General features: G+C 36.3%; 1 protein-coding gene across 1 annotated transcript in view; it reads left to right on the forward strand.

The window, feature by feature from the left end:
* The first annotated feature begins 8292 nt into the window (after positions 1-8292).
* Positions 8293-16627, forward strand: part of LOC129266335 (protein sel-1 homolog 3-like) — a 42218-nt gene continuing 33883 nt past the window's right edge. Inside the window, exons 1-4 of the mRNA XM_064103562.1 lie at positions 8293-8744; positions 14162-14831; positions 15495-15621; positions 16388-16512. Coding sequence (XP_063959632.1) covers positions 8652-8744; positions 14162-14831; positions 15495-15621; positions 16388-16512 — 1015 coding nt within the window. The 5' untranslated portion in view covers positions 8293-8651. The remainder of the gene's footprint in view (positions 8745-14161; positions 14832-15494; positions 15622-16387; positions 16513-16627) is intronic.

Here is a 16627-nt window from a genome sequence, read left to right on the forward strand (position 1 = left end):
CACTTTATTCCAAAGGCTGAGTCTTTGGGTTTTTATTATTCCCTTGGGGGATCATATGATAGTGCATTTATTTCATTTTGGCATTAATGACAAATCCACAAACAAAAGGTTGCCAATTTGAGATAAACATAACAAGTGCCCATGCATACTTAAAAGGTGAATGGGGCAGATTGTTTTCATTTTACTTCTGTACAAACTGCCAACTTTGTATTCAATTTTAATGGTATTCTTATTTACTTGTTTTTTTAATTTTATTTATTTACTTTAAAAAAAATTCATTTTAGAGATATTTTTTTATAAACCAGCTTTTCTCTCTTGCTCTCGTTAAAGAATTCATAATAGTTTTGTTTAGAGACATAAGCCTTGTTATTACGGGTATTGACACTTCTAACTTGTCTTATCAAGAAGAACATACCAGGCAATTGGTAAGTCCTCCCTAACAAAGGTTGATGTAGTTAAAAAGAAGTAACTCAAACTAGCACAATGCTGAAAAATCTCATCAAAATCGTTCAAACTTGCACAAGAAAGTAACAGATCAAAAGCCAGGTAGTGTTTCACAGAGAGCTAAGTACGAATTGAATAGAGTCACACTTTTATGTCCAATAACGGATAAAAAGCATCACCGCATTGGTCAAATCATGTAAAGAGGACGCACACTGCTGCCTATTAATCAATAAGATTGCTCGTTACATAATCATGTGCTGGTCAGCACTAAGCATGACTTTAAAGAGAAATGCCAGTAATTGCAGTAAACACTGATTTCATGAGAAAGTCTGTAAAACCAGGCTTAATTGTCAGTATATCATCGAGGATCTAGATCTGGTACAGTTACATAAACTGAACTTCGTGAAATCTTGAAATCTACGCTGAAAAATGTTCACACTCAAGATCACCAACACAGTTAGGCACACGTGGGACAGTGTATTATTATTGCTGGAATAAAGACCCGACGGAAGTGACCGAATCCGCGCTTATTTTGCTTATTTCTCAGCAATTACACAATTTCTTCCAGAATCCTTTGGCACATATTTTTTATTCATACAAACAGACACTTGGGTGGTCATTATATTAGATTCTGTAAAAAGTCATTTTGAGATCGTTACCAATACTGGAATTTATCTTTAACTCATTGCAGACCAAACCCAGGTCATACCAATTTTACTGAAATATACAGGGCATCACAATTAAATGTAAATGTATGTATATAATTGATTCTTACCTTTTTTTGCAGCAGAGTGAAATGTTTCGTTAACTACATGTGAGAAGGGAGGGCATGGAAAATTCAATGATATACATGTAACAGCTGGTTTGAACCACAAATGGAAGTGATCCGAATGTGTATTTCATAAATGTTATTTGAATTATTTTGTACTAAATTCATACATGAGATTACATGGAGTGTCATCGTGTCGTCATCTTAAAGGTCAAGTCCACCCCTGAAAAGTGTTGATTTGAATAAAAAGAGAAAAATCAAACTAGGATTCCGTTGAAAATTTCATCAAATAAGGATGTAAAGTTAGAAAGTAATGACATTTAAAGTTTCGCTTATTTTTCACAAAATAGTGATACGTGCAATTGAGTGGCATGCAAATTAGACAGTCAATGATGTCCTTCGTTCACTATTTATTTTGTTTTTTATTGTTTGAATTATACAATATTTCATTTTTTACATATTTGACAAGAAGAACCAACTTGACTGAACCATATTGTATTAAACAATGCTAATTCCGCATATTCAGGAAGGAATTAATTGTTTCACCGTCAATGAGGAGAAAATTAGAATATTTCATATAATAAAATGCAAAAGAAATAGTGGATGATGTCATTGGCCTCCTCATATGCATACCAAGCAGGATGTGCATATAACTGTTTTGTGAAATTTAGCGAAATTTAAAAATATAACTTTCTTATTTTACATCCAATTCTAATCAAATTTTCAGTGTTATGCTTGTTAGATTTTTTTTATTCAAATTAATTTTCTGCTGGGGTGGACTTGTCCTTTAAGCAAAATTGTAATGATTATCTGTGGTCTAGAAATGCAAACTTGAATGATTTGAACTTTCTCTTGTTTTAATAGGTCAATTAGAAGCCTGCCAAAATCACAAGGTTGAAATTACATGTATGAGAATGTTACGTGGATCTTTGTTGTACAAAATTAGTAGTCATTCCTGCTTTTAATTCCTAAATATGAAGTGCATTTTACTAACTGACTATATATGCCTAATATATTGAATGACAATTACAATTGTGAGTAAAGGGAATAAATTGAATGCAAACATACACATATAGTCGTATACAGTTTTTATACTGCTAGCTTTTAGCAGATTCAGTATTTCACAGTTTGAAAGTTTATGCAAGCAGAGCAACTAATCCACTTTGAATTTAATTCAATTTCATTTGAATTATCTGTTAGAATTCAGAAAGGCTGAAGCTTATTTCAGTTAAAAGAAAAAAATCATGATTGTGAACCTTGAATTTATTGTGCCTCGATATTAAGAGGCATTATTTTCTGTAATCAAATAGCATTTTACTTTTTTGTTTCACTCTTCTAAATTCAGAACTAATTGCCGTATCAAATGGTGTTGTATTGTAGCTCTACTTTTTTTGTGGGGGGATATTATCGATGGAACAATTTTTTTATGTAAATGCAACATGAATAATATGTACAGAAATATATTCTCCATTCCAAATTGCCAACCTAGATTAATACTCAGTGATTTTCATTTAGTATTGCCAAGTTTACTGCAGCAGATGTATTTTAGAGTCATAATTTTTTGCCAATATAATTAGTTGGATTCTTGAAATGATGGTATTATTATCAATGACATAATAGGCAACACTGCTATGATTGACATGTGTTTTTTAATCTGTAAATAATACTTAATAAATATGGATGTTGTGTTGAAGTCTGTAGACTTACAATAAGGCAATTTGGAAAGATATAGATCTACATTTGCCATCCTTGACCAAAAGCAAATCCAGAAGGAATTCATTCGTTGGCATGTTATTCCGCCCTTATTGGAAGTTATGCTTGAGTGAAAACATTTTTGAATGAGCAATCAGCCAAGAATCATCATCTTAGTCATCATCATTACCATAATGAGTGTTATCGCCACCATTATCATCAAATTATCAACAATACCATCACCAACCTCATCTATACCACCACCACCACCATCATCACCACCACTACCAACACCACCGCCCATTACATCTAAAGGCCACCGCACTCCTTACGACTGTTCGCGATCCGATTTTGGAACAAATCGCATTGTGCTCATTTTCTGAAAATGTGAATGGAACATATAATTTTATTTCAGGTTAAAATTAATTGAAAGAATACAAATATAACCGTTTTGAAAGATTGCAAGCCTTTATTTTGGAGTAAAGGCCAAATTAGTTTCAAATCGTAGCCAATCGTACGACTGCTATGACGTCATTACGACTAGATATTAAATTTGCTTTTATTCTAAGAAGGATGATAGCATAGTCACAGATATGAACGTATAGGTATTCGTACGATGATTTTGAACATTACACAGTAAGATATTCCAAGTCTCAATATTAGCATCAAGTTTTACTACGTTTTATTCCAAAATCGGGTCGCAGACCAATCGTAAGGTGTGCGGTGTCCTTAAGTCATCCATGCATGTGCTTCTTCATTGCATCTATGAACCTGATCGTGAAGTACATAAGGTCTTTTTAGTTTAATACTAACAGTTGACAAGTTGATATGTCAGGAGCAACTTTGGGGTCACTTCCCATGTTGTATTCTCCAGTGTATGGAATCGCAAATAAAGAGCTATGCCTTGGCAGAGGGTCTGTGTAGGAAGCATGAGAGGTACAACTCTGGTTTTACTCAAACGACGGTTTAATTTATTTTGTGTTTAAGTTTATTCCAGTCTATGCTGAGAATCCTAGAGTGATCATGTTGCATTTTGTTTGTAGTTTGGCTCATACCTTGTGAATCAGTTGTGTAAGGAATGCTATTTTACTTACCATTCCCAGATAATTATTCAAATGATATGTTGACTGCTGTTATAAAATAATGTAACATTCAAGCCCTATCTTACAAAGAGTTGTGATCAATCCGCTCAACCACAACTATGGAAAGCCAGCAACATCGACATCTATAATGCATGTTTGTTCTAAGTATTTTCTTCATATGATGTATATTCATACATTCATCTTTTTTTGTATTCAGTGTGCTCCTCTTTGTTTACAACAGGACATTGCACAATTTTCCTTTGGAAAAAATTATGACATTGATGTATTTCCATATAGATGAGGCTGATCAGATCAATCGTAACTCTTTGAAAGACAGGTCCCTGGCTCTTGGTATAGTTCGACCACAGATTTACAAACAAAAATGTTTACAGGGATTTAATACAGCACCAACTTCTGAATTGAGTAAAACTAAGTAAAACTTTTACTCTACACGTAAAACGAATCCATGCATTTTACTATCTCTCCTGCGAGGGGTGGGGGTATAGTTTTATATACTGTATATAAAAACACTTCCCTATTTTTGTTATTATTAATAGATTTTCATGCTTAAATTCCTTTAATATTTCAGTACTAGTGTTCAAGTTCTTATTCAATTTATTATTTTTTTTCAGAATGTTGCTTGCCCATGTTAACCAACTTTTAAATCTGTATAGATCTACCTAGATGTAGGTGCATGCATCCAGACTTGTAATTTTTTTATACATCATCATTCGAAATCGTGGCCAAATATTTTTAAACAATGAAATTGATTCCATAATCGGTGTATGTATATTTTTGTGAATAACTGCTTATTTGTAAATGACAAGGAGTTGTACATGTTCATCATGATAGAAAAAAATGAGCAGAATGTATTCATGAACTATTCATCATAATTTAGCTCATAGCGCATATGTAGGTTCATAGCAATAATGAATATTTGTGATATTTGTTGCTTTATGTGTTAGTAGTGTAGTCTTTGTGTCCTAACCTTAATGTTTTAATCCATGTACGTAGTGTATATTCACTTATGATCAGCTTTATTGATGATGTCCATATTTCAGGTATGACTATAAGTCATGTAAATTTTTTTTGTATTCTGTAAATAATGTTAACGGCTGATGTACTTTTTCACTAAAAGTAGAACCATGTATTACGTACGTGTATGTATTCGTAGTAGACTACTAGGGCTGAAAATGTAATGTTATAATAAACTCAAACCAGATGCCATAGAATCAAGTAGGTTGTTTGTTTTCTTTGTTAATCTCTGACCATTTGAATTCTTCATTTTGAACAAAATGTTAAAAAACCAGGGGGGGGGTGACATGTCTTGATACACTTTCTGATCCCCCCCCCCTTCCCTTCCTCTTATATATATATAAATATCTTATATATATATATATATCTTTTTTAAATATATATGTATATTTTATATATATATATATTTAAAAAAGAGATAAACAGCTGTAGACATAATGAACCCTGAAGAAAAGACTAGAGTACTGTTTCATAAACACTTGTTATAATAACAAATGCACAATTTCTATAACAAGTTTAGTATCAGCCAATTGAATTGAATGACTTCATTAGCTTACTGTTGCTGCAAATATGTTATTATAACAAGTTTTATGAAACAAGCCCTCGATGGTCTGCGCTCTGCAGGTTACATAATTTTCCATTCAGCTGCTTGCTAATCTAGAAAATTGGATTTAAACTTTAAATATTTGAGAATAATTGGCCACAATGTATGCCTCGAGAAATTTTGGCACATATGAAGTCTTGTAAATTCATGCATGAATACACTTACAGGCTTATAGATGGTTTATTTCCAATTCGTCCAATTTCCAACTCGTCTACTATCATTTGATCTACCATCAATTTGTCCAATATCCACATGGTCTAATTGCCAATTCGTCCACTCACCATTTCGTCTAACCAGTTGGTCCAATAGTCCATATACCCTTTGGTCTTATTGGACTGAAATGGATATTAGACCAACTGGTTATGAGACAAAATGGTGGTTAGAAGAAGTGATAATTGGACCAATAAATGGTTATTGGACCAAATGTTTGAATAGATGAAATGTTGATGGACGCAGCAGCATTAGACTGTAAAATGAAAGACCATTTGGTGAGAGGACGAGTTGACAGTACGAATAGGCAATTTACCTTATAGATTAGCCCCCACTTCCCATTTTTAAAAGTCTCCTTGAATTTGACTGTTTGAGAAGCACAGTCTTATGAAACTGTTAATAAGGAAACTTGGATGAACAGACTTTTTACAAACATCTGACAAGTTCTTCATGAAATGACTACGTTTTTACAAAATTATTTTGTAAAACCATCATTACCGTAAACACGTACACTAAGGGGATTCGTTATATGATTTAACAAAGTCTGATCTGTAAGAGCTTTTACCTCGGCCAATTAAAAGTTGTCAGGTCTGTTTTTAGACAACAAAATGATCGATGAATCTGTACCCTGTATACTAACAGCAAAGCTAACAGTGCTACATTGTAGGACAGATTTTAACCACTGTTGTAGGCCTATACAGATGGCGGAGGGGCTTGCCAGAGGCATGGGCCCAAAAAATGTTTCACATCCCAAGAAAAAAAGGAGAAAGAGAAGAGAATGAAATATTTTGTCAAACAGTTTTAAGATCTCCCAACACCCATCACAACTCTTATGGAAATCATTAGATCATTTACTTTTTGATCAAAGTTAACTATTATTTAAACATCCCTTGTTGATTTATACTTCTCTAGAAGTTTTCCTCTTTTTTATTTATTATATTTAATATTACTACCAGTATACATTATCTCATAACTCCTAAAAATTGTGAGGCCTCTCCATATGAATTAATTCAATTTCTTCCCTAATGATACACTCTTTATCTATATATATTCTGCCTCTCTGCAAAAGTGCATGCATGTCCGACCCCCAGCCAGAGGCGTCAATCCTGGGGGGGCAGGGGGGGCGATCGCCCCACCGATGAAAATATTGGGGGGGCAAACATATCATTTTGCCCCCCCCAATGATTCCGGATATACCAAAAAAAAACAAGATTGTAATGTTCAGCAAGCGAGATTGAGATACACAACTCGTTCTTTATTTAAAATCGTGCTCAAAATGTCTGCTTTTCAGATTGGAATATAAATTTTTTTAGCTCGCGCTTCGCGCTCGCATCATTTCTGTAGTAAAAACCTATACTTTTCATGATTGAATAGGTGAATGTAAATGTCCCATTTTCAGTTTTAAGCTTCAAAAGAACTCCTGCTTCTATTTGCAATAATCTTTTCTTGGATATATATCTTGTTCTTTATCAAAAACTTTCATTAAACTGTCATTTTTTTCAAATCGAAATATCAAAATTATCAGCTCGCGCTTCGCGCTCGCATCTATTCTTCTTTTAGATACCAATCTTAATCATTATTACCAAAAATGCTTAGAATATCAAGCTTTCAGGTCAGAATATAAAGAAATTTCAGCTCACTTTCGGCACTTGTACTATCTGTGTAGTGAGATATGTATCCTCATGAGTTACAAACAGCCCTAAACAGGCACGCTTTTCCTGTCAGTATGCTAAAAAAAAATCAGCTCGCGCTTCGCGCTCGCATTAATTTGTTGGTGAGATACGTACGTGTCTGTGTCACATGAGTCATATATATATATATATGTGTGTGTGTGTGTGTGTGTGAGGGGGGTGTGGATGGGTGTCTTATACGATCGAGCGCCTTTGGAACGTTAATGATTTTGCCCCCCCAATCTGAAAAATGGATCGACGCCCCTGCCCCCAGCCCCCTCCTGAAAGATTAGTTGGATATCAAAAATAGCATTTATGCCATGCGCAACAGCGGTACGATATTCTAGCTAAAAATAACATTGGTGAAGGTTAAGAATTTTATTAGTATATTTTGTTTTTGTTTTCATTTTTATATGTCACATGATAGCTCTAGCGATCGCCCCCGTATTTCGTGCTATAGGCCCCCTATATAAAAATCAGAATGTTATTTTCTCAACAGACAAACTATTTCACTCTGCTCCTATTAAGTAGGCCTATATAGAAACACATTTTTAGTCATCTGCATGACTGATCAGCATTAAAAAAACTTTTAAAAAAATTTGCATTTTATAATACACAACATATGGGGTAGCTGCTCGTAATCTTCTTTGGATTTTCTGGTTATTTTTACAGCAAACTTTTCGTCGGGGTGAACTTCGATCTCTAGCCCTTTGCTGCAAGTACATGGATATGACGTTCGATCGCTTCATCTCTGAGCTTGCGAGGGCTCTACAGCGCGCGCTGCTTGATATATGGGCGTGGTCGGGGCGTGGTCACATGGATTCTTCAGTGATCGTGGTTTCAAGATCACGAAGGGAGGGGGGGGGGCGGCTCAAAATCTTTAGTTTTGGCCAGGCCACAGCTAGGTCTGTAATTGTCCCTAAGTCCCCCCCCCCCCCCCAATATAAAAGAATCTGAATTCGCGCATAGTTCCAAGCAATTTTTATGGTTTTTCGCTGTCTGATTAAAAAAAAAACGGCGTCTCTTTTCTCGACTCGGCTCGCCCGAGCTCCGCTACGGCTCACACGTACTCTCCGGCTAGCTCCGCACTGCGCGGCTAGCTAGCCAGCTAGCTGTATTCATACAGTACTAAAACACGACGAAAGATGGCGGAGGTGAGGGATCGAGGCTGGACTTTGGGCTCATATTTGCTGACTTTTCTCGTCATCAATTGGTTATCAGAGATCGGTGATTCCAAGGTAATAATTTCGTGAAGAAATCTATCTGGAAATTGGAAAAAATTGCGTTTTGCATGATTATTTCAAATATATTTTAAATCTAACAGTAACATTAACATGAAAATCTTGCTCGCTCAGCGATCAGCTGCCTTAGCCCTTCATAGCCTCAGCAGAGCTCAATGGGGCCTGGCTGGGGTTGGGGATCGTGGACGGTCCACCTTCATTCATTGTGACGGTGCCTGAGCTGTGACTGTGGAGTGGAAAGCTAAATAATATTATAATGAAAGGGGGGTTGGGGAGTGTCTGCACACTGAACTAAGATTAAACGCAAGTTTCTTTATGATTATTCATATTATTCTCCAAAAAGTTTTGGCAAACTGGCAATGTGAGGTTGTGACTGAACTGAAGTTGTGTTGTTCCTGGCTGGATTATGGTGGATATTTGTATTCCAAAAATGTTGACAAAAGATGTGTTTTTGACTGATTACAGCTTCGGTCAAGTAAGACGAGCCAGGAGGCTCCTAGAGGTTAATGTCATCACTGACTAGACAGCTGGCATGGCACCCGTCTGTTTCGAGGTGTTTTTTAACATTTTTAATTTTTTTTATTTCTCCTCGTACACAGAGACAGACGGCTCGCTATCGTGCAGCCACCATTAGGGGGTTAACAATGCAAAATCCCCCCGACGGGGCTCATTGATTTTTGTTTTTATTTCATAAAAATATATAAAAATAACTACCAAAATAAACATTATTCCGTTTTGGCCTGAAATACACCAAAACGTGAAAAAATAAACTTAAAAGGGGAAAAAACAGTGACTTATTTCGGCTGTCACGCAACTCCCACTTCGATCCCTGGTTGATCTGAACTTAATACAAAAACATATGGCCATTGAGTCCCTGTACAGATCGAGCTAGAACTTCGGTCTCTGTATTTGGTGAGTGGAGCCAACGGAGTTCAGCGGAACAAACAACATAACAGAGACCGAAGCTTTTGGTCTAATCACTGACGTGCTTAATCTCCACGGAGCCAGGGACAGGATGCCATTTCTCTACACGTACTGAGTACTTTGGAGACAATAATGTTGCCCCAAAATACTTGTTTTCTTTAGGGTTTTGAGCCCAAACTTATGTAAATGGGCTAAAAGTATATTTACCCCGCATGCACTAATGGTGCATGTATTTATTCAAATAAATCGAAAAAATTACGAAAAATAATTAAGAGCATGGGTGTTTACTCACAGTCTCTTTTAGTCTTATTGTCGCCATCTTGTCTTCTTAAGTTCTTTGTTATGTAGCCTAGCTACCAGACGCATATAGAGGGCGGCAAAATCATGAGCGGTGTTAGATTAAAAAATGCGTGCATTTGCCGATAAATATCATGAATCTCACCTAGATGCTAAATCCCGCTTCAACTGGTCTAGCGTGCGGGATATTTTTAGCATCGATGAAAATAGGTTGGAGTCAACAACCTTTTAGCCCCAAAACGACCAATTTTTCAGAAAACGGTGTCAAAATGCCCAGGAGCACAAGCTGTATCGTTTGAGCTGGTCCTCTGATCTGAAACATTTAACATTCAACATGTATTTAACCCACCACTACATGACAATGCCGATTTTTGTACATATGCCATATACTTACATTATTGCTCATTTTTATCACAAACTATTGGAGTGTCCATCACAAAACTTGTACGTGGAAGCTTCTTGACATCATAAGGTACCTCTGGGATGAATTTTTGTACGACCTTTTTTGTAGTTGGAGGTAGGAAAATGTTGCTCAGACAAATTTATAGAGCATGAAAATACCTTTAAAATGACACCAAAACCAGCTCTCTAGGTGTTATACTTATAGAGATATGGCCATTTGAATTCACGACGTCACGCTAAGTAGTAAAAAGTTCATTAGCCCGTATCTCACTAATTAAGAGCCTGTTAGCGAAAATACATGTACATACATGTATGTATTTGAATTTTAGCCGTTTTTCATGAGTCCCAATTGGTTCCCAAAGTTTTACAAAATTCTGAGAGATGACGAAAGATTCTTTGAAGATTTGACATGGAATGTCCCATTGATTTGGTCAATGCCAATTACTCATTGTCCACTTAACTTGAAGTATAGGGGATGTCTAACATTTTTGTACTATTAAAGTACCTTCAGCTTCCACAAAGTTGCTAGGATAATGACCTCCCCCTCCCCCACATTGACATCGGTGTATTCAAAGAATGTTTTGATTGGTTTAAGATCAAAGTTATAACAATATTTAAAAGTCATTGGTAATACAAATCATAAATGGACCTAGTATTATAACCATACTCCCATGATGTAATAAGCTAAATGTAAGGATTTGTCATGGCCAAAATGAAAGATTAGATTGAATCCACGCAATATCAGAATTAATCATTTGGTGATCTAAAAAAATATTGTTTCTGTCTTGAAAATTTGGGGAAAGGGATATTGTACGTGCCATCCCCCTCTCTGAAAAGTGGGGGGATATATCGCCCATCCCCCCTGGTGATTTACACCCGTGGCGCAATGAGTACAATTTTTTATTCATTGCTTTGAGCCCCTTTGTAGTATTTATAAGGAATATATCCTTCCCTCAGATAGGACCTTAAGGCCCGTATTCTGAAGTTCAGGTTTAACTGAGACCATGGTCTAACTCTGTGCTAAAATTATGGGAAGCCAAAAGTGTCAAAATTTATGTAATACTGTGCTCTTTCCTGATTCATCAATGGTGAAGACAATCATCTATTTAAATACTTCCTAGACAATTATGAATGATTTGAGAGCCAAATGAGCTAAAATATTACATCTCTACTGTTAGTGATTTATGTAACAACTTTAAACGTGAGTTTAAGTTAAACCCGACTTCAGAATACGGGCCTAAGTCTTCACTTTTGGTCCTCTTATTGCTTGCTTTTTTTTTAGTAATCAGGTAAAAAGTCATCACCATGCCTATCCCCATGCCCTATGCCATACCATTTACATGTAATTGAAATGGCTGCATGTAGGTTAACATTTAAAACTGAATTTTCCTCGTTAATACACAGCTTCGTATATAGTGTGGTTCTCTCCATGAGAGTTTGTCATCAATCTCTCTCTCTTTATAATTCTCTCTATTTGATGAAGTTGGGTTTCATTTGCATAGCAAACAAGTGGCTTCCACATCAATGATTAGAATGCAATCATGGTTGTTTACCAGTCAATATAAAAATCATGATCACAGCTGGTGTGAAGTGCCCCATCTGTGCTTCCAGTAGTCTTGGTGAACAGACCCTATTTTTCCTTGCTACTGTAAATGTTATTCTACATTGTAGTATACATGTACATTCTAGTCTTCTGGGGCCAATAACACAAAGATTAGTGATGGGTAGTAAATATGAAAAAACACGTTGAAGTTTCTGATTGGTTCCTACATGTAGTTGGCATGAAACATTGATCTTGATTGGTCAGTTGATTTAGCGATTGATCGCTAATCTTTGTGTTAGGGAGCCCTGCTATCAGTCTGATATGGCATGGCAAGAAATGTGTAAATTATGTTCAATTCCAAATCAAGCACACATGTATCTATTAAAGTCCCAACATTAAAGATACATAAATCTAATGACAGGCACGTTAATTGCAGTTGATTTTCATTCAATTTGAAAATCAAACTTTTTTTTTTTTTTTTTGGGGGGGGCGAAAATCCTGTAATTATGCCTGATTTTGTGAATGAAATTGATTTTCCCTGACTTTTAACTTTTGCACCTAAAATTTGACTTTCAATTGATTTTAAATTTCTTAAAATACCTTCTCTTTATGTGTTCCTTTTTTAATTAAAACCAACTTTATATCATATTAAACTTCCCCTTTAACTTACATTCAGCCTGCACACTGTTTAATCATGATTATTTATTCTGTGATCAGCAGTTGTCCCGAAAGTGTTCATTGACAAGTGTTTTTCTGAGCTTTGTAAATATTGCACACATACAGTTGGGCAATTCCATACAATGATCAACCCTTTTGTAAGTCCGAGCCCCATTTTTCTCTAGTTTTACTTCACTTCATAAACTGACCAGTCATGGTCATTTGAGAGCATTACAGACTGTCAAAAGAACAAGAAATCAGAGACGGAAAATTTCATGAAGGTCCCACATATAGGGGGTCGGATGTACATACTGTATTTTATGGAATTGCCCTAGTTTGCATCATGGAGGTACATGTAATTTTACCTCCATATAAGTGTAGTATTACAGCCCACAATTAACTGTGACTTAGTACTGCAAGTTTGTCTTTTTTTTTACATTATGCTTTGTCTCAATTCTTGTACGACTTCAGCACTCTGAGCTGTTGCAGTTTTATGTACATCACGTATCCAGAGAATTGGGAGGGCATTTTCAGTTTATTAGACAGATTTAATCCTGTAAAGAGACCAACATTGTTTACAAATATTTCAAAAGGATTCTGTTACATTATTTTTTGGCAGTTACAATATATAAATATAGTTAGCTTTTCTGCCCATCCACCTTATACAAACTTTTATAGCAAAAAGCATATTAAATTTTTTATAATTAGCTTTAATAATGCAAGTCAAGTGATCTGTATTCACACGAGCCCCTTCCCCTCCCTGGAATAGGTACAAAAATTTTTTTTTTCTTCTAAGGTTTTTTTTTTTTTTTTGCAAGTCAATTGGATTTTTTTTTTCAATTTTACATTTGATACATTGTATGTAGATCAATTTGAGCTTTATGAAATCTGATTTGCACGGTAAACTGCCGATTCGTCTATTGCCAACTTGTCCACTCATCATGTATGGTCTACCTTCATTTTTTAGTCTAATGCCATTCCGTCCATCAACATTTCATCTAACAACCATTTGGTCCGTATCACTTCGTCTAATCACCAGTTCGTCTATGACCATTTCGTCTCATAACCAGTTGGTCGAATACCCATTTTCTTTTCATTCATTTAAACCCAATTAACATTAGGCCTGAGTCCAATTAGACCAAATGGTATATGGACTAGATGGCAATTGGACCTACTGGTTATTAGACCAATTGGTGAGTGGACGAAATTGCAATTTGACCATGTGGGTAGTGGATGAAATGATCGTCGACCAATGATATTAGGCGAGTTGGTAATTGGACGAATAGGCATTAGACCAATTGGAAATAAACCATTTGCATTTCTTGCAATACCCAATTAGAGTCATTTTCGCGGGCCAACGTTCACAAGGTATCTTACACATATTAACCTCGCTGATTATTAAGGGATAATGTGTGCCCTCTTGAGCATGTGTTTTACTGCATATGCAACCGACTGGAAATCTAAAAGTGTCACGTTATATAGTCACAGTCAAATTTTTTTTGACGCACCACCCATTAATGCTTTTGTTGTCAGGCCTTCATAGACAAGGCCCTGATTTTCTCATCCTCTACTACATGTACTTTTCTTTCAGCTCATAACCGTTGAGAGTTTAAAGCACTCCTCCCATGAGACCGCCCACGAGACCTACCGACGGCTCCGCAGCCAGATGGCTCCTACCTTCACCCAGGAGAAACTCTCTCCCCCAGCCCAATCGTCCCAATACCAGACACTCTCCGTCGTCATGGAAACCAGCAAGAAACGTCATAACCGCTTCATCCAAGTGCAATCCTCCCCTTCCATTTACCCACCGAACAACGTCATTCTGATCGAGTACGAATGCTTGGGGGGCGAGATGGCCGCCGTTGAAGTCGAGGTGTGGACGGTCTACAACCAACGCTCTCGCCCAATCCGGCACACCTGGTTGTGCAGTGAGCATTCCAAACACACGCGGAGAGTTTTTCAGTCGTTGCAGTTACCCGACGGCATCGTTTACCAACCAGATTTCCTGAACCGGGATGTGAAAATCATCGAGAGGATAGAATTGTCTGTATGGATATTAAGTATAGATGCTTTCAGGTCCAAGAAGAGGGGCTATTTTGATTTGTCCAGTGCCAAGGCGAGATATAGCGTCCAGGTTTTGCCCACGTATGCCAGGCCGAGGAAGAAACATCATAGCATCGGATGCTTGACGTGGGATGCGGAGATGATGCTGAAATACAGTCGGCGTTGGAATGGAATATTACAGTGCAATAAAGAAAATGGTAATTCACGTTAAGTATTCACAATGATGATACTGACAAAAAAGTCCCAGTAAACATGTAAGGAGACAGATTACGGTATGGACAAAGTGGTAAAATATAAAATGAAAATTAACTTGAAACAAAAACATATTTAGATTGTCTTTTATTAGTCTTTCATAAAATATATATCTCATTTTACTTTGAGTCAGTCAAGTTGGGTCATATTTGTATGCTCGTTCAATTTTGAAAGGGTTGAAAGCTAATCAAAAAGCTAATCCATGTTGAAAAAAGTGGAATAGCTACTATTGGTTTTTTCTAATGCTCTGATAAGAAACAGAATTTATAGGGCTGGCTGACTTCCACAGTTTCCTTATTCATTTGCAGAATGAAATGATTAGATTAATGAAAACAGCATGATGAACAGCATTTGTATAGCGCCATTGATGTTTTTTTTTTAAATCGTTCATATGCACCGGCTCCCCAATATTTCACACATAATTCACAAAGTTGCTGGAAAAGATGGGTCTTTAGTTTGAATTTGAGGGTCTCAATGTTGTTACAATCACGATGTTGGATTGGTAGAGAATTCCAAAGCATCCAAGCATTTCCAGTTGGTAATCTATTAGTATGTGTCTAGATGCACAGTACGATTTAATGATTTTACTTCGCTTTTTCATCCTACAGAGGTTGTTGACCTTATGACCTTTCCCGTCGCATTAGACAGTGGTTTCCACGGTATCTCAAGAAACATTGCTCCTTACAAAGAACCTGGTCTGAGATTGCTCATGGATGCCAACATCAATAACCCAAAGTGAGTATAGGGGAACACTTCATGAAACAAATAGTCAATGTTTCTTTGTTATAAGCTACTGAAATACTTGTATCTGATTGGATGTGAGGAAATTTGTCAGTGAAAATCACTGAGAATACTCTTCATGAGATGCTCCACTGATGTAAACCAGGCGAGTATTTAATTGATCAAATAGTCTGACTTTTCTCTGACTATTATAAGCTCCTGAAATCCATTCATCTGATTGGCTCAGAACAAATTGTCAGTGAAAACCAGAAACAAAACTTTTCATGAAATGCTTCCCAGAAGATGACATGGATCCTGATCAAATGAGTGATTTTTACCTTGCATATTGAAGTTGTAGTTTCATTGAGGTTTCTTTATTAGATAACCATTTCTTTCTTTCATTTTCACCCCTCAATAACTTCTCCTCATTCCATCAATCTAAACAGTTTGTTTTAGGTCTAACCATACTGTGAACATTTCCATGACATTTGCTTTGGCGGCAGTTGTTCTGCTGTAAATTCCAAACACTCGTGGAATGATCAACTTCAACCTTGGATTTAACACTACCTTATCCTAAACTGAACCCTAAACCTGTAACATAAAACCCTTGTGCATCCCTAACCCAATATCTTAGACGATATATATAAAGCCTGGAGCCACTTAAAACCTTTTCCAATAATTTTTTTTTTTTTTTCAAACAAAATTGTGTACATGTATGCATGTATATGTATGCCATATTGCAGTCGCTAATTACTATTTCTTTTCAATTTCTTTTCTTCAGATTTACAATATCGGCATATATCTTCCTTCTTGATTACTGCAAGCATTCCTTGTGTAGCCTGATCCATCGTAAGACACAGTACACCAATAGATATGTCACCCCGCTAATCTTTTTAAAACAAGATGGTGAGTCAGAAACCTAGGCCCGTATTCTCTACTCGGGTCTCGTCTATGCTCTAAATCTGTGTTAAAATTATGGGAAGCCAAACATGTCAAAGTTTGTTCACATGGGCCCATATTC

Source organism: Lytechinus pictus, chromosome 8 (assembly GCF_037042905.1).
Source record: "Lytechinus pictus isolate F3 Inbred chromosome 8, Lp3.0, whole genome shotgun sequence".
NCBI classification, from domain to species: Eukaryota; Metazoa; Echinodermata; class Echinoidea; order Temnopleuroida; family Toxopneustidae; genus Lytechinus; species Lytechinus pictus.